General features: G+C 54.9%; 3 protein-coding genes across 5 annotated transcripts in view; all 3 read right to left on the bottom strand.

Annotated features, from left to right (window-relative positions):
- Positions 1–2,052, bottom strand: part of PSKH1 (protein serine kinase H1) — a 30,910-nt gene extending 28,858 nt beyond the window's left edge. The window contains exons 1-2 of the mRNA XM_077185179.1: positions 1,995–2,052; positions 515–677 (exon numbers count right to left, since the gene is read on the bottom strand). The gene's annotated coding sequence lies outside the window, so the exon portion shown is untranslated. The remainder of the gene's footprint in view (positions 1–514; positions 678–1,994) is intronic.
- Positions 2,053–9,287: 7,235 nt separating this feature from the next.
- NRN1L (neuritin 1 like) lies at positions 9,288–12,388 on the bottom strand. 3 transcript variants are annotated; one of them, XM_054641017.2, is made up of 3 exons: positions 12,232–12,388; positions 9,828–9,990; positions 9,288–9,746 (listed from the first exon to the last, which is right to left on the bottom strand). In XM_054641017.2, exons 1-3 carry the CDS (start codon positions 12,287–12,289, stop codon positions 9,452–9,454), a joined length of 516 nt encoding a protein of 171 aa, XP_054496992.2. In that variant the 5' UTR covers positions 12,290–12,388; the 3' UTR covers positions 9,288–9,451. The 3 variants fall into 3 exon arrangements, with proteins under 3 accessions (XP_054496992.2, XP_077041203.1, XP_077041204.1); XM_077185088.1 differs by lacking the exon at positions 12,232–12,388 and adding an exon at positions 10,716–11,886; XM_077185089.1 differs by lacking the exon at positions 12,232–12,388 and adding an exon at positions 10,202–10,270.
- A 732-nt stretch (positions 12,389–13,120) lies between these two features.
- The window catches only part of EDC4 (enhancer of mRNA decapping 4), a 32,744-nt gene continuing 27,629 nt past the window's right edge, over positions 13,121–18,235 (bottom strand). Inside the window, exons 26-29 of the mRNA XM_054640619.2 lie at positions 17,577–17,763; positions 16,206–16,425; positions 15,369–15,532; positions 13,121–14,102 (exon numbers count right to left, since the gene is read on the bottom strand). Of these exons, the coding sequence (XP_054496594.1) occupies positions 13,910–14,102; positions 15,369–15,532; positions 16,206–16,425; positions 17,577–17,763 (764 nt within the window). The 3' untranslated portion in view covers positions 13,121–13,909. The remainder of the gene's footprint in view (positions 14,103–15,368; positions 15,533–16,205; positions 16,426–17,576; positions 17,764–18,235) is intronic.

Consider the following 18,235-nt stretch of genomic DNA (forward strand, 5'->3'; position numbering starts at 1 on the left):
CTTGGCTGCTGGGGATCAATGGAACAGCAGAAGAGGCAGGGAATATGGAGCCAGAGGCACACTGGTTTGAAGGTGCAGCCCTTGCTAAAAGGGAGACATTCACTTGCCCAGAGCAGCTTTTAGTCAGCAAGTCCCTCATTCTCCAAACCCTGAGACATCAAGGTGGGTTTTCACATCTTTCCACAATCTCAATTTTACATCTTTAGACACAAAGTGGCACTTCTGGCTTTCCACTGGAGCTGCCTGTAAGAAGTGGAATTCTTCCCAGCTGTTCCAGACTAGGAGCTCTTGCTCATCCCAACAAAACCAAACCAGCTGCACTTGGGGCAAGTCTTTGTGTGCTGATTAAAACAATGTGACTGGTCAGGAGATGGGGAAGACACCTGTGGCTCTGGCAGTCACTGGGCAGGTCCACATTTGCCCTTTTTGACTCAGAGCCCATCAACATGTGTCTGAGCCTTCACAGGAGGCTACAGAAACCCATTAGCCTTGAAAATGTGATTTTAGGTCTTACCATCACCACATGTATCTCCACTCAAGCACCACCTCTCCAAGCAACTGCTCAGCATGAACAGCAGAAAAGGAACCCCAGCCTGTCTTCCATGGGGAAAAGCAAGTGGAGAAATAAGAAATGTTTTAAAGGGACACCTGGAAGAAGTTGAGACTCTTCATCCAACCTGGAAAGAAAACCAGGCTTTAGTTAAGATTCAGTTTTATAATCAAACATCATCAAAGTAACTTCTCAAGGGAAAAGTTCCCTCCTGGCAGCACCCTGAGGTCAAACAACCCAGCCATGCACAGACATGCCTGTGGCAGGGTGCAGGCAGCAGAAATTAAAAACAGCTTCAGAAAGGTTAGCTGACTTCAACCCAGCACTGCCCTGGAGGTGAGGCTTCATTCAGATTAAAGCATCATGATAAAAAGAGCTCTGGCTAGTCCTGAATAATGCCTCTCATGGACAGTTTTCCCAGCATTACTGAACCTTAAAGCATTTTAAGTTAACAGAGAAATGGAATGAGAGCATTCATAAACAAGATTATTACAGAGTAATTCAACATGTAGAGAAGGACTCACGTAAAACATCCCACCCATAACTAAAACCAAACAGAAGAATGAATCACTTGAAAATATCATCTATAAATCCACTCATGGCATTAACTGAGATCTGGCAGCAACTCCAGCATGTCAGTACATGCTGACACTTGAGTGTTCCAGTGAAGACTACAGAACCAGAGTCAGCAACAAAATGCTTAACTCCCCATTAGTGCAGGACATGCTCCTGTGCAGTAACCACCAAGAACGTCGGGAAAGGAACTAAGAGAAATTACAAGCATCACAAGCTCTCCGAGGGGGAAATCACATACTTGGCAGGTGGCAAACTATCTGAACTACAGATGGAAGAGGTGGGAAGGAACATGAGATTTATGGTTCTCCCCTCGGATATTGAGCTCCTTGCTTGCCGTGTCAGTAACGCATCTCGAACGTGCCTCTCACTGCCTGGCAGAACCTGGCATGCCCACTGCGAGCTCCTGGTGGATTTCAGAGGGGAAACCCGGGGCCGGGGCTGCTGCAGCACCGCAGGCAGCTGTGCCGGATCCAGGGGCAGAATCAGCCAAACCAGCCGGGATTCCAAACCCGTTTGTTTCCAGAACTCATCCCAACCCAGGCCGCTTGTGGATATGCTGGAGAGGGGACCCAGGGCCGGGCCGGTGCCGGGAGCTCGTCCCGCGGCAGGTTCGGCTCCAGCCTGGGAAGCACCGGGCCCGTCCCGCTGAGGGGACACACCGGGAACGGGCAGGGCTCCCTTCCCGGCCCGCCCGGCCCCGCGGCCCAGCGCCCCGGGCAGCGGCGGGGCTGAGACGCCGGGGCCCACCGCGCCCGCGCTTCCCGGGCCGCACCACCGCCTCCGCCGGAGCGAGAGAGAGGGGGAAAGGGAGGGGAGCCGGGACCGGAGCCGTGCCGGGCGGTCCCGGGGGCGCCGATCCCGGACTCACCTCGGCCCACTCCGGCCGCGGCGCGGCACCGCCTCCTGACGTCATTACCGCGCGCCGGAACGCCCGCGGGGCGGGGACACCGCGCGCGGCGATTGGCGGAGGGGGCGGGAGGCGGGGCCCAAGCGCGAGGAGGGCGGGGGCGCTTTACCGCCCCCTGCCGGGGCCACCCAGAGCTCGGGCCCGCTCGTGTCTCCGCGAGCCTGAGGGGCTCCGGGGCCGTGAGGGGCTCCGGGCCTCACAGCAGCCCCTGAACCCCGCCTGGGACCCCTCAGCCCCATCCCGGGCTCCTCAGCCCCAGGACCCCTCAGCCCCACGGGCCCCTGGAGCTCCTCACCCCCATGGACCCCAGGGCCCCCTCACCGCTCTGGCTCTGCTGTTACCCACAAAATCGGGCTCGTTCCTTGGTGTGCACTGAGCCGATAATGACACACTCCAGAGAGACACTGATTGTTTATTTCAGAGCTGCCCCAGCCTGGGTGCTCGGTGCTGTTCCACAAATCCAGCACGCCCCACCAGGCTTTCTGTGCCATTATTTACACAGAGAAGTTCAGGGTTAGTGACTTCCCAAGGACAGCCCCTTATTAAGATTGGTTAGTAATTTCCATAGGAATCACATAACTTAATCCAGGTAACGTCTACTCATGCTCAGGGGAAGGACCTTCACCTATGGGTCTTTTTGACCCATAGCATGAATTTTAGTGTTATCATGAAGATAGCTCAGCTCTAAGACACGTGGACATTGAATATTTTGCCAAGTTGGTAATGTTTACATAGGTGAACATCAACATCTTAGTTTATAACATCCCTAAATCTTGTTAGTTCCAGAATATTCTTGAGTGACAGGTATTGGCTGCTGCCTGTTCCACCAGATTAGCTCTCCTTTTTTGCTGATTAGGTTTGAAAGTGTACAAAGGTCTTACACCAAAGAACATCCTGCCTTACGGTAACATTAACATAATCTGCATTTTGCATCACTGTGACCCCGTGGGCTGAGCCGGTGGCCCCTGGCAGGGGCAATGTTCCTGCTCCCCGTGCTCCTGCCTCGGAAGAGCGGCCGCAGTTTCTCCTCTTTGGAGCCAGCTCCAGCTCTGACAGCTCCCCAGCAGCGCCTTGGAGCCCGCAGCCCACGGAGCAGCTCCGAGGGCTCCCCACTGCGCTGCGGGACTCTGGAAAAACATTCCCTTTGAAAAAGAATTGCCCGGAAACATCGGTCCTTTTCCTTGGCAGGGAAAACCCGGTCCCTGTGGGACAGCCCTTGTGCACAGCAGAATAACGAGGCGCATTCCTTTCTCCTTTCTTTGCCCCAGCTACTAAGTGCCACAGAACCCACAAAGTTTGCTTGGTAACTGCCTGTGGACTTTCTTCCCTCACATCCTTTCCTCATCCTCAAACAAAACACTCCGAGTCCCGGCCCTGGATGACCTGAAAGCAGGGAGAGAGGGATGACACCTCGCAGGGATGCTGACGGCACTCCTTTCCCTTGGGGGCACACAAACGCAATGCTGCCGGGTTTGTTTTCCAGCCTGGCTGTCACGTCATTCCCGAGGCGGCTCAGGTGGAGTGGGGCTTTTTTCACACTCCTACCATGCTTTTAAAAATAGCCGGGTTTATTTTAATGCTCCTGGGATCTTCGGCTGCTTTAGAATGATTAGTAAGTCATAATGTAGTAAAAGTTGTACCTGCTGATGCACATTATTGTCATCAGCTGCTTCTCTGTGTAATTCCCAACGAGGTGTGGAAATGTGTGAGGTTTGAGAAGGGGCTGCCTGGGCTGGAATTGACGAATTGGGTGAGTTGTGCAGTTCTCTGCAAGGGAAACTCCCCAGTTCTTGTTGTCCCACACAGTAATGGTGCTGCTGGTAGGTTCTCAGCCCTCTTATCCCCCTGCTTTCTTTATGGAGATGTTTCCCCAGCCCCACTGTCCCTGAGAGGTGGCTTAACCTGTGTCTGACATGTGAAACCTTGCATGTCCCCGTTGAAGTTGATCCTGTTATTTTAGGCTGTTTATCAAGGTCATCCCAGCTTGGTTCCACCAGCGTGCTCCTCTCTGTCATCCTGGCTGATGGGTGTAGAGCAGTGGGCTGCCTCACCGTGGCCGGGGAGCTCACACAGGGATAAGTGCTCAGCAAGGATTTGTTTCCCTCAGGGCATACAGCTTCCATTAGTCACTTCCTCACAGCTTTGTTTCCTGACCAGCCGCTGGGAACACTGAATGAGGCTGTTCCGGGTCCATCACCGCTGAAAAATATCAAAGAGCCAACAGGCATCGAACCCTTGGGCCAGAACTGGGGACTTCTGAGAACCTCAATCAGAGCAGCTCTTGTATTATTTATGCTGTGGTGGTGCTCTGAGGCCCACTGGAGCCAAGAGAGCTTCACACCAGACATCTGCACAAAGCCAACATCCTCCTGGCAAAACACCCAGGGATGAGGTGGGAACTGTCTGTTCATTTGTGTGATCCACTGCCTGCCAGGTCAGGCACCCGGTTTGACCAGGGGTCATTGCCTGTTGATTCCTGATGCCTGTTATTCCATCTAGAGCCTTTTCTGCAGGTACAGCAGGAAGATTTCTGACTGGGATAAGCACCTTGCTGCTGAAGCTCTGAGCACTGAGAGGTTCTGCAGCCGCTCATCCTGCCAGGCTCTGGGTGCCTGAGCTCCCACCAGCACTGCTCCAGCCAAAAAACATTGGGGTTTTTTCTCTCTCCTCCAAGAGGAGACTGGTAACAGGTTTCTGACACACTCACAAAGCAGTGCTGTCCTTGGGGAGGGTCTAACAGCAGGTTTTCCTGCCAAATGGGCTGTTATCTCCTTGTCATTTTTTTTTTTTTGCCTTTTCCCTTCCAAGATGCTGCTCTCCCTGGAGAGAAGCCTCCCCCTGCTCTTCCGTGCTGACCCCTTCAGAAATCGCCTGCCAGCTCTGATGCCCAAGACCTACAGCCTGCCCCCAGCCCCATGGGAAGGATTCAGCCCTTGAGGCAGGAATGTCTGTGAAGAGTCACAGAATCCTGGGATGGGTTGTGTTGGAAGGGACCTTTAAAAGTCATCCAGTTCCAAACTCCCTACCATGGGCAGGGACAGCTTCCCCCAGACCAGGTTGCTCAGAGCTCCATCTTTGATACTTCCAGGGATACTGGCAGTGCTCCCCTGATCCTGCAGCATGCCTGCTTCCCCCTGAGAGCCTTCACCCCTCTGCAAGGATGGGTTCCCCTAGGTTTTGTATCTCCTGTTAGTGGCTGGCTGGGACCAGGGGGGCAATGCTGGCTACCCACAGGTGGAGGATCCTCTCTCCCTGGAGGTGCTCCAGAGCTGGCTCCCTGCTTGGAGCAGGAACTTCAGAGTTCCCTTTGCGTCCCACACCTGCCTGTGGTGCTGCCAGCTGGCTCCAGAGTCTCACTGGGGTGCAACAAGCTGCAATTCCCTGTGGAATGGTGCGAATGGCGGGAAGCAGCTCCAGCATCCCCTCCCCCAGCACCACAAAGCTGCCTGGGACATTGCTGCACATCCTGAGCATGGGGCAATTTGGGGATCCCAGGGCTTCCTGCTGTGCCAGGCAGGAGAAGCCAGGAGAAGAGGGCCCCTCATCTGCCACCAAATGGATGGAAATGGATGGAAACCTGGATTTCCTCCGAGCTGCATCCCTGCCCTGTGTGGCAGCCAGCCCAGCCCTCAGCGGCCATGCCAGGCCAGAGCTCAAGGTTGTCCCAGCAAGGCTGAACAGAGGTCGTAACGGGAGGATGTTCAATTAAAGCTGCTTAAAAAAGAAATCCAACTTTCCATATGCCTCTCTGGAGAATAAAACAGCCCCAAAGCTGAGCGCAGATGGGGTGCCAGGCTGAGCACAGCCCCCATGGCAGAGGTGACTCCAGCTCAGCTGTTCCCACTGCTTCCCATCCAGGGGGATTGAGGCTGTCTTTTGGTGGTTCCTTATGGAAAGTTGGATATTTGGCTTAGCAGAAATCCCCATGCAAACTCGGACACTGGCCAGCCCTGTGACATAGTGTCCTCCAGGCTATGCTTGTTTTCCAATGCTCCTGCTCCCCCCGGGGTGCCAGCGAAGCTGGAGGTGGCAAAACTCATGCCTGGTAGGGATCCCAGACTGGGACAGTGGCACTGGGGCCATGGAAGGGCAAGGAGTCATCCCCCCTCTGCTGGTGGCCTCCACACCAGTCAATCCAGTTAGAGAAACCTAAGTGCATCCCCACAGATGAGGAGTCCTTCCCCAGCTGGCACCTTCACCAGGAGGAATTTCCCTGGGTGAAGGAATGGAGGGTTCAGCCATCATATGGCAGAGGCGTTGGGCAGTATGGTGGGAGGCTGGCCCTCATGTCACTGTGCCACGTGTGCTGTCTCACTCACACAGCCACCTAGAATAGTGTCACCATCTGGTTCCAGCTGCCCAGGGACACGAGGGCCTCCCTGGCCCCTTCTGCGATTGCAAAAAGTGAATTCAAACATCAACTCAGCTGGACTCAGCTGGCCTTTATCCCTTTTTTTTTATTTTTTTTTATTAATTCAGGTTTGTCTCTTAGAGAAGAGAGAGGGAGATAATGTCTGCAGAGCATTTAATCTTCTGCCCAAAGAATAGCAGAGAGCAAATTAGGATCTACTCCAATTAATTTGCCTTGATGGGCAAAATCTGGAGAGCGGCCATATCTGGGAATTAAGAACAAAAGCAGGGAGTGTAAAGTAGGTCACCAGAGTTTCATAACCAGAACAAGGGGTTTCCACAGCACGGTGCTCCAAAGGCTCCCGCTGCCGGGATCCCACTCTCATTCCCCACCATCCACTCCTTTCAGCCTGGACAGCTGCTTTAGGATGCTGTCACTGTGCAGGGAGCCAGTTCTGGGGACAGGAATGAGGATGTAGTCCCTTCCCACAGCAGGACACAGCTGCAGGGCTGTCCCAAACCCTTAGACCCAATGGAAAGACGACACTGGCTCAATGTCCCAGTTTGCAGCACCAGAGAGCTTTCCTGAGGTCAGCCTGCCCACCCTTGATGTCACACTGCTGCCCTTGGCCCTGCAGGCACCTCCCTGAAGGAGGGCTGGGGTCACAGGTGGCACTGGGATTTGGGCAGTGCCTTGCTGTGGACTCTTGCACGTGCAGTGTCACCAAGCAGTGGTGACCCACGCTTTTCCATCGTGCCCAAATCCCAGCCCTGGCTTCCCAGAGCCACCAGTGCCTGCGGGCTGTGTGGTGACACTGCGACGCCTTTCAGCTGCAGGACACACATCGAAGCACAGCCAAAGGTGTGAGCCACGTGTGGTGACAAGTGCTGGTGCTCAGGACACGTGGTGACATAGCCAAGGGTCTGTGACATGTATGGTGACATTTTCCAGGACACGGGACCTTCTGCGGTGTGTCTTTCTGCACACAGGGTGAAACGCCCGGCGTGTTTGGTGGGTGTGGGTGGATCTTCCCAGGCTTTGATTCCGGCTGGATGGAAGCACAGTTTGTTGTCCGCAAGTGCCACCATGGCGGTGGCAGCTGTCACAGCACCGCGCTGGTGACGCTCCATGCCCCCGGCCACCTCCCCTGCGCGCTGCGCTCCCACCGCTCGGAGGTGCCGGCGGGCGCTGCGCGGTGCGTGGCCGGCGCCCGGCTGGCGTTTATCCTCTTAAGCCACCCCGCCGGGATCCGCCACTAATTCACCCTTAAACACAGGATTGTCAGGAACGGGGAAGGAGAGAATCGGCGGATTATCCCCCCGGCGCTGGCGTTAAACACGGGGAGCGGCAGCTGCTGCGTGAGGAGAGCTGGGGTGGTGTCTTGCCCCGTGTCCCATGGGGCACCAGCCCGGGATCAGCATCTTCCCCCAGATGTTTTGTGTCCCCCCCAGCCAGCCCCAGGCTGGTTAGTGAGACAAATAACGGGAAATAAACGCAGAGCCCCCCACAGAGCTGAGGGATCGGCAGCAATCACTCCGCCCCGTGGGATGAACCAGAAATCCTGTTAGTGTTTCCCAGACCCAGAGCCTGGCAGAGGACTGGGACAGCCAGGGTGACATCCCAGAGGTGCCCAATCACCTGTTTAAGTTACCAGACCTCACAGGAAGAGGTTTTATGATGAAACAAGCAATATTTTTCCCTGGCTTGATGAGGATAGTGATTGTTGAGCTCCTTCCTCACATACTGAAGGCTTTCAGCCACAGGACAGCGTGGCAAAAGATTCTCCAGGCCAAAACCAGCTGCTGGAATGTTTTTGGGACAGCCTTGAAGTCATGGAAATCACAGAAACAGCAGCAGCTCGTTACCCACAGCACATAGGAGCTCATGGCTCCTGCTCTCTGCTGAGCCTGGAGCAATCCTCAGAGCTGTGCCACTTGTGGTGCTAGCCAGAGGATTGTGTTGCCTTTCCCAAGTGGGATGGTTTCCACTTGGGATAGGCAACAGCCAGATTTACCCACCAGATTTCCACAGGCAGATTTATCCACCAGTGCTGCTGGGGGCTGGGGCCACACCAGCAAGAAGCCCCTGATCTCTGCCACAGCTGGGGTGGCCCATTTGCAATTCCAGTGGCCCTTCAGGCAATGGGTGGGGAGTGAAGGCTGTGCCCGGGAGAGTGGGGAGGACGCCTCACCACCCCAGGCCTAGGGGAGCTGGTCTGCACTCTGGGCTTTAGTAGCTGGGAAAAATATCCTAACTTTTCAGCATAACAGTGACAGGGATGGGAATTAGAGCATCTTCCATTCATAGATACAAGTTTAGCCAAGTTAAATGCCCACAAATCATTTAGGTTTAACATCGACAAGTTCCCTGTGAACCTGGATGAGATTTCCAGTTCCCCCGGTTTTTTACCTCCATCATCTTGGTATAAAAAACAAAAAAAAACTCTCTTCCCTGCAAACCATACTTTTCTTCATGACCATGAATACAGCAAGACCAAAATAAAAGGGGTGGAAAACAGAAAATGTCACTGGAGTTGCCCATCAGAGGACAAGCTATTGGCTGCCAAAAAGACAAAGAAATCTGCACCCTGTGTTTTCCTGAGGTGCCCTTTAAAAGGAATAAAACATTTGACACACCTCTAAAGGGAATATCTGCTGTGCCCAGCCCTGAAAAGTAGTAGCCAGGGAGCACCAGGGCAGTGGGAATCGCCCCCTCCTGGGGCTGTTCACGGTCCCCTGGACTCCCTGGCATGGCCATGGGCAATACACTGGAGGAATGGAGTCACAGACCCTCCCACTGACCCTTCTTGGGGACTGGTGCAGGGAGCACCTCCTCTCCAGTCCCCACAGCAAACACGGAGCTTGGGAGGGGCTCAAGGGGCATCCCATGGCAGAGAGACAGGAGAAATGTAAAAGTGTCTTTTAATATAAATATAAATCCATCTGAAGCGCTGCAGGAGAGGACCGTGCCCGCGAGGGATGCCCGGGAGGGAGGTGGGCGTGGCGGGACCGGCCGGCAGCCGGGGGAACGGAGCCGGCATCACCGGGGCACCCGAGGGCGAGCGGGGCTACAGCCGGGGCAGCAGCAGCGCCAGCAGCGCCAGCAGGGCCGGCAGGGCCAGCAGGGCCAGCGGGTGAGGGTGCGGGGCGGCGGCCGAGCCCCGCAGCGTGGCCTGGTTGGTCTCAGAGGCCGGCGAGCTCTGGGCGCTGGCCAGGCGGCCCCGGGCGCTGCACAGCTCCTGCAGGTTCCCCTGGAACTGGATCTTGCGGGACTCCTGGCGCAGCGACTCCCACACGGTGGCCGCTTCCACGGGGCATCGCGACAGCACCTCGCTGGCGCAGGTGTGGAAATCATCCCAGGACCTGGGGAGGAGGGCGGGGGTCGGGGACGGTGCTGGTGGCGGGTGACCCCGCCGTCCCAGCGGCTCCCACACGGACACTCACTTGCAGATGGCGTCCAGCTCCTGCGCCTCGTCGCCGCCCTCCTCCTGCTGCTGCTGCCGGACGCTCTGGGCCATGCTCTCCCCCAGGCTCAGGAGGCATTCGGCGAAGCCCTTGTAGATGGTGTCGCACTGTCCCGCCATGCTGACGGGCTCCTGGCTCGCGGCTGCGGGGCACAGAGAGGAGACACCGAGCTGAGCCCCCGCCTGCCCGGCTCAGGGCAGCGTGGCGTGAGCGTGTCACCTCTGAAATGTGGCGAGAGGCTTCCACGTCCCCCCGGCCAGCGCCATCCCCTCCCTGGGCACTGCGGTGACCCTTCGCTCCCGGCCCGCGAGCCCGAGGCGATGTGACGGCCCCGCAGCGATGCTGCCATTCACCTCGGGCCTCCCCGGCTCTCCCCAGAGCCATCTGTCCTGGCCTTTATCCCCTGACAGCAAAGATTAATTTGTGACTACAACAAAAAAAAAAAAAAAAACAAAAAACACCAAAGCAAAGGCTCAGCAAGCTGGAGTCCCTGCTCTGACTGCAGTGGGAAAGAGAGGGAAAGGGGAAAACAAAGGGGAAAGGGGAAAGAGAAGGGGAAAGTGGGAAAGAGAAAGAGAAAGGGAAGGGGGAAAGGGAAGGAGAAGGGGAAGGGGAAAGGAAAAAGGAAAGTGGAAAAAGAAGGGAAGAAAAAAGGTGGGAAAGGGAAGGGGGAAGAGAAAGATGGAAGGGGAAAGGTGAACAGGAAGGGGAAAGGATAAAGAGAAAAGGGAAAGGGAAAATAGGGAGGGGAAGTGAGGGAGAGAAAGAGGAAGAAAAAGGAAAAGGCACAAGTGCAGGTCTGGCTGTTCCATCCTGAGAAGCCCCTGCTCTGCTCCACAAACGATTCACCACTGGCACTGGCCATACCCTGGTGCTGGACACAGGACAGTGGGTGACAGGGTGTGTTCATGAGGACTTCCAGTGCATCCACGACTGGTGGGAAGCCCAAAAGGAGATGGTGTGTGACTGGGTCACAGAGAAAACCTTCATGTTCCTCAGCTCTTCCCCAGAGGTTCTGTAGGCCAGAAGATGTGGGGTCCCTGTGCCAATTCACAGGAGTTACAAGAGTTTTGGAAGTGACATGGGTGTGCACCAGGGAGGTTTCTAATTGAGGAGAGCCCTGCAGGGGACCCCTGTGGAAAGATAACCCCAGAAACAGCTGAAAGTTTCCTGGTGACTGCTGAGGCAGCCAGGACGTCTCCAGGAAGCTTGTGCCTTGCTGCTGGCATCCCATGCCTGCACCCCTGAACAGGGTCCTGAGCAAAGTGGCTGTGGTCGAGACTAACACCAGGGCAAGCCTGACACGATCACAGGGCACTTTTGGTGCTTGCAATGAGAACCCCCTGAGCACAGCACCGAGGAAAGCCTTGGACTGATGACAGACACGTGGGTCACAGACATTGCAGGTTTCAGTAGAGAACATGGGATCCACTGCTCCTCTTTTCACCCAGCCAGGCACAAGCCTGCCTCCCACCAGCCCAAGGACCCAGCAGCTGGCAGGGCCAGATGATGCCTCCCTTCAGCCTCTCCCTGCTGCAGGCTGAGGTTTCACCTCCTGGGCTCCTCTAAGGTCTGGCACAAGCCCTTCCCTCTGCTCAGCTCCCTCGGCACGAGGCTGGGCAGGGCGAGCAAAGAAGGAGAAAGCAGGAGGGCAAATCATCTCTGCTGCTCTGCTGCAAAACCGTGGGGAAAAACCTGCCCCTGACTCTGTCAGGGAGAAAGCCCAGGGGAAAAGCACAGGGGAAGTTTCCCAGGGCGCTGCAGAGCATCCCGAGCTCCCCAGCGAGTGCAGCCATCCTGCTCCTGGGGAAGGGTCGGAGTCACCCACCCTCTGAGCCTAAAATCCACCAGGGGTTTGGTGATCCCTGGCCTTCAATGTCCGTGCAGCCGGACCAGGTTAATCCCAGGTTCCCCATCTCTCCTCAGAGCAGAGATGTCACTGGTACCGCTGTGCTCCGCATCCTCCCTCGGCGCTCGGAGGAGCGGGAGTGTGGAGGGGACACGCTGGTGCCAGTGAGGCTCAGGACCTGCCGGGTGACAGTTCCCCAGCGATCAGGATGCCCTCCGGCCCCGCTGAACGAGGGCAGCAGGGAAAGCCAGCAGGTGCTGGAGAGCCGGAGCTCGGGAACCGTCCCCGCCTGAGCAGAGACACCCCGGACAGCGCCGTGAAGCCGCGTTCCTCCTTGCCCGGCATCTCAGCACACGGGACAAGAGTGGATGGATCGCTGAGCCGAGGGGCCACCGGGCACCTCGCTCCCCGCAGCTACAGAGGGAGCGGGACGCGGCCGGGGTCCCGCTCCCGCCCGCCCGCCCCCAGCCCCGGCGGGGAGAGCCCGGGGTGTCGGTCCCGCGGCCCGGCCCGGAGCGGTCCCGCGGCACTCACCGAGGTGCAGGAGCAGCGGGCACAGGACGCCCAGCAGCCGCCAGCAGCCGCCGCCCATGGTGCGGACCCCGCGCCGCCGCCGCCGAGTGCTCCGCGCCCGCCGCCGCCGGCAGCCCCGGCCCCGCCGCCCGCCCCCGGCCGCCGGCACCGCCCCGGCCCAGCCCCCGGCACGCCCTGCCGGCCCCGCCGAGGGGCGGAGAGCCCCGGGGCTGGACCCCGGCCCCTGCAGTTCACGGAATCACAGAACTGTTTGGGTTGGACGGGACCGAACAAACCATCTCGTTCCAACCCGGCAGGGACACCTTCCAGCCCTGTGCACCCTGGTCTTGTGAACGCCTCCAGGGATGGGGCACCCACAGCTTCCCTGGGCAACCTGCGGCCCACTGTCTGCACAGGGAAGAAATTTTTCCTAATATCCAATCTAATCCTGCCCTCTATCAGTGTGAAGCCATTCACCCTTGCCCTGTCACTCTATGCCCTTGTCCAAGCCCTTCTCCAGTTCTATTGGAGCTCCTGTATGTATTGGGAAGGTGCTGTAAGGTCTTCCCAGAGCCTTCTCTTCTCCAGGAAGGAGGAGCAGCCAGAGACATTTTTGCTGTGAAAAGAGGAATGAATGTCCCCTTCCTGCAGCCAGCAGCCCACCAACAATCCCCTCTCCCTGGAAGCAGAGACCATTATGCCCTGCTGGACTCACACAGGAAAGCTTGAGCAGAGACTCAGGAAAAAATCTGGAAAGAGAGAAGTGATGGTGGCCCATCACCTCAGGTTCCAGCCTGGAGATAGTTTGATATCCTAAAAGACCCCTGAGTCTTCCCTCCATCACACAACAGAAGAAGGTCTCCAAGTCTTTTTTCTCAAAAAGTTTTTTATTGAATTGTTCTCAATGTTATTTCCAAAAAAAAAAACAAAAAAGAAAAAAAAAAAGAACAAAACCCCCCAAAACTTCAAAATTTAGATAAAAAGAAAAACCTCGTTGTAAAATCAAAACTAATGTCTGAAACATGGACATGCTCCAATGCACAACAGAACCGTGGCCCCCCAGGGCTCTTGCAGTTTGCTGCTGCCTCAGCACCCTGACCCAGAGCCCCTCCCCAGGGCACTCCAGAGGTATCAGCCCTGCCCAAACCTGCCTCACTGCGCCAGGCGGGCCGGGCACTCCACTGCGGATCTGGAACTAACGAACCGCAGAGTAACTAACTAATTAATGAATTCTATCTAACCCTCTCGCTCAGCTGACCTCCTCCCTGTGCCTGCAGCCTGCCAGGGAGGAGGAGTTTGAGCCCTTCCCTAAGGTGTGGGTACAGGTTTCTGGCCAGCGAGGAGCAGCCCCTGGGCTCAGCGCACGCCTCGCTGCTCCCGCGCTGATCCAAACTTTTATAGGGGCAAGGAATCCATCGGCTTCTGCTGCACAAGACACGGACTGCCAGCCAGCCTTGGGACGGATGGGCAGGTGAAGAAGAGATTTAACTCTCAAAAAAGAGGCTATTTAGGAAAAATAAGCCAAGTGAATGTTCAGTGACTATTTGGAACTATACACAGATGGTGCTCGCCTTAGAGACATCACACACGCGTTGATGATTTCCTGGCAGGAGCTCTTGACACCAGCCAGGCGTCGTTAGTAACTACAGATCTGCTGGGTGGGCTCTGGTGGAGCAGCCCACCAGGCAGGCAGCTCCTCCTAGGTCATGCCAGGGGTGACCAGGCCCTGCAGCATGATCATGAGGCGACGCGCAGGCTTGCTCAGAGGGTTGTGGGGTTCCACCTGGAGGAACTGGAAGAGCTTTTGCCGCACCTGGTTCATGACTGACCCCATGTGGTCTCGGGTGATGGGGTCGCTTTGGTCAAGGTGCATCACTGCATCCTCCAAGTAGCTGAAGGAGAGAGAGTGAGGTTAGGACCAGACCCAGAATATGATCCCAATCTCATTCAGTTCGTGTTAGTGCTGAAGATACAGTTTTGCTCCCCGCTCCACCCAAACTCTGCAGTATGTTCAGCTGTCACGAAATCAATGTTCCTGACTCACAGCAGAGTCCACCTATCCCTTCCTAAACATGTGAGGTCAGCCTACAGCTCCCAGCCTGCCCACCTGCGCCACAACCTGGCTACTGGAACCAAGGCAGAGGCAGCAGCCAGTGAGAACTCCCCACAGTGCTGGAGGTGACTCTCAGTAGATATTTTCTTAAGTACCTTTAAACAGAATTAGTCACTCATTAGACAGTAAAACCCCTCAGCAGTGAGGCTCAGTTTGTGTAGGGTTACAATAAAATCCATCCAGGAAGGGGTGGGATAAGATCAGAACTTTTACCAACAAGATACTCTGAAGTTCAGATGAGCCATCAGCTTTTAAACCACAGCCTGAGTAAGGCAATGTGGTCACTGCAGGTTTTCAAAAACAATCCAGTTTAAACTTTACAGCAGTAGCTTTAACCCTAATTACCAGCCTGTAACTTGAAGGTCTTTTCAGTTTTTCTAGCTTGCTTATCCTTACTGAGTTAAAAACGCAATTCAAGTAATTTTTCCATACCAGCCATAGTCAAAACTTGTAGGTACCTTAACAATTCAGCTTTTAAGGGCAGATAGCAGGGTTTTGACTCAGACACTAAAAATGTACATGGCAAGTATCAGTACAGTCACTATTTTGTCACAGAAGCTTTGCTTGGAACATCTACCAGAAATTATACCAGTATCTCCTGCTGCAGCCTCCCACTGAGCCTTTCTGACAGTCACGACAAGAAAGTGCTGACACAAAGTCCAGGGATGGGTCAAGAGTTGAGGACAGAGCAAACTTGCCCTGGACACTGTACTGTCCAGGGGACATGGCACTGTCCCTTCTTTTGCCTCCACAAGGAAATCATTCCTTGGGGAATGGGGATTGCTGTCACAGGCTGCAAATATTTACAGGCTACAATTCCAGAGGTACCAGCACCTACTGCTGGGTTCTCCTTCCACTACTACCTCAGGGCAGCAAAGCTTTCTGTGGCAGTGCTGACATATTTTTCTGAGTTACCACTGGCTTTAAACATGCCAGTAACAGGCTACAGAAACTTCAACTTTTGTCAAAGTTCTACCTTCCACTTCTAGGCACTGAATTTAAAGCCAGGGCTAAGAACAGGACCCAGTTCTCTGGTCATACTCACTTCAACTTCAGTTCTGTACGAGTGCCCAGATCTGAGGAGAGTTGCTGAATGAGAGAGAGCAGCACAGGCTGGGACAGTGGGCATGGATGCTGTCCAAATACTTGCTGAGTATCCACAGTCTCACAGACATAGAGAACCAGGTTGAGATCAGCTGCTGTTAGAGCCTGCAAGGAAGACACAGCTAGAAATGCACAGGAACCAACAGGCAGGTGAGGAACACAGGACAGAGTGACAGCTCTGGGATGCTCAGCGGCTCAACAGCCTCCTCTGGGAGCAAAAATCTCTGCACCTCTGCTGTACAGGCCAGCAGGGCCATCTTTAGGCTCTTGCTCTATGCTCTGAGGGCACCTGTGTCTGTTCCAAGCTGAACAGAGCACAACCACACAGAGGGGAGCAAGTTACTGTCAGCAGCATGGAGCAGGGCCAGCAGTGCTATCATTCCCAGAAGAGTTTGTCTGCAGCAGCTCAAAGGGATCTGCCTGCATGTTCAAAGTCAAAGGCAAGGTCAGGCCCCAGCTGTGGATCTGCCTGGAGAGGCTTATGAAGCTGTGTGTGCCACGTGTCAGTGCCAATGGCAGAACACACTGGAGCACTGACACTGTCCTGACAGGACATGGGCAGGAATGAAGGAACTTAACTGCTACCAAATCATGGAACCTGCATGGCTCTGGCTCCATCTGCATGAGAACAACTGCACCCCTCAAGCACTCCACTGCCACAGGTCTTTTCAGTCAACGCCTGTGTAAGCTGTTTTGAGATTATGTACCCACCCCAAGGAGCTTTTTTTCCTTCTCAGTCCCCAACAAGCAGTGGATGACTACCAGGAAAACTGGGTACCTGCTGGAAAGCTTGGTTGAGGTGTCCCTGCTGGAGCAGCTGAAGGATGTGAGTCTGCTGGGACTGGAAATCCATGTGAGTAGAGGGGATGGGTGTCCCGGCTGCCGAGCGCATTGCCTGGACAATGCTCGAGGTGACAGCTGCCTGCTGCTCCTTCATAGCCAGGCTCACTTCTCCTTTAATGACTCTCTGCACCTGGGCCAAAATAGACTCCTGCATGCTGAAAAAAAACAAAACAGAACCCATGGGCACCTCTGAGAATGAAGAGCCCAGGGATAACACTGCACAAAGCTTATACCAGTGAGAAAACACAGGCTGGCTTGCTTTTTGTAGTGGGGCTCCCTAAGGGTTCATACAAACAGATCTGAAGCACAGGCAACTCTGTGGCCAACACCACAACATCCCAGGGTGCACTTGGAAGATGCTGGGATTCTGTGCAGGAGAGTGACATTTCAGGGAACTAAGTCTCTCATCAAAGTGTTTTAAATCTTTAATATCTCTGGCTTACAAGCAAGGACACTAAGCTGTGGGGTTATCCCCAAATGAGGCCAGCTTCCTACAGGAGATCTGTCAGATGCAGCTCCTTGTGTGCAGATCACACCTTTAGAATGAGAACACACTTATATTGTGCCTGTGACTTCTCCACACAAGAGGATTTCACAGTGCAGATTCTGCTGCTCTGTGTGACACCTTTTCCCTCAAGGGCTGGATTCTCCTCTCTCACAAAGGGTACAAAGCATCAAACCTGCTCTACCACAGGTAGAAAAGCAGGGCTTCCTTGGGAACAAGCACAGCCCATGCAACAAGACCAAAATTTAGTCTGGTGGCCTTCCTGGCAACTCTGGCCTGCACTGAAGACCCCAGTGTGTTCTGACATTTGTTCTAGTGGCTTAAAATAGACATGGTTGTTCTGCCCCATAGGTGACCACCAGCCAATCCCAATGCCTGGCAATCTGCCACTGCCTCATGGTGTGAATGTGCTGAAGGCCCTGCTGGGATCCCATCCTGAAAGCAGGAGGGCAAAGCACAAACTGCTGCACAGCAGCTGTGGGGAGAGAGAGTAGCCTGTAGAAACTGTATGCCTGAGGACACTGGGTAAAGAAAAGACTCCTCTGAAATTATTTTCAGGAAGTACTCAGATTTGAGTCTGCTTAGTGGTGCCTTAGATTCTTCTGTTCTCCACTGTGCACATGGGACGTGGAGAAAAGCAGGCCCTGAGCTTCTCAACAGAGCTGGGAAACCTTCTGTGGGCAACAGCCACCAGCCCACTTGCTTTGCCCTAGTGCAGGGCCAACAAGCAGCCCTAGAGCACTCCTGGCTTGCTGTACACCTCAGTGACACCTCTTTCCCCAAGGCCAGCTGCCAACTCACTTGCCCACGATGAGGTGGAGCTGGTGCTGCAGCTCGGCGTGGACGCTGGCGGCGATGCTGGAGGCCAGCTGCTCCGTGCTGCTCTGCAGGGCGCTGATCAGCTGCCGCAGCTGCCCCAGCAGCGGCTCCCGCACCTCCTGCTCCCGCACCTTCTTGTTCTTCAGGTGAGCCTCCAGCTGCTGGATGTCTGCAACAAGCACAGAGGGAGAGGTTTGTGCCACCTGCACCTGTGGAGATGATCGGGGCAGAAATCCGGCTGGCAGGCTCGGCGTGTTCTCCAGCAGAAGCGATCGCTGAGCCCGTGTATGAGCACAGGACAGGAGAAGCACAAGCCTTGTTTTGGACCATATTAGATCAAACTAGAAACCCATCTTTCAGTCTCCCCATCATACAGCAACAAACCCACCAGTTCTCCTAAAACAGACTTCTACAGGCACTCCTTGTTCAGGGGACATAAAGGCAGGAGTGAGGGTGTTTTATTTCATACGTAGTGGGAATTGTGATCTGCATTAGTTCAATGCTCATGAACAAAGAGGGGAAACTTTTCTGACAAGAAAGAAATCATGTCTCCAAAGATTTAAAACCTGTATTTTAAAATATCTTAGAAACTGGCCTGATCAAAAGCTCTTGTAAGCTCTTGTATTTGTGGGAGACTTGTG

Source organism: Agelaius phoeniceus, chromosome 12 (genome assembly GCF_051311805.1).
Source record: "Agelaius phoeniceus isolate bAgePho1 chromosome 12, bAgePho1.hap1, whole genome shotgun sequence".
Classification (NCBI taxonomy): Eukaryota; Metazoa; Chordata; class Aves; order Passeriformes; family Icteridae; genus Agelaius; species Agelaius phoeniceus.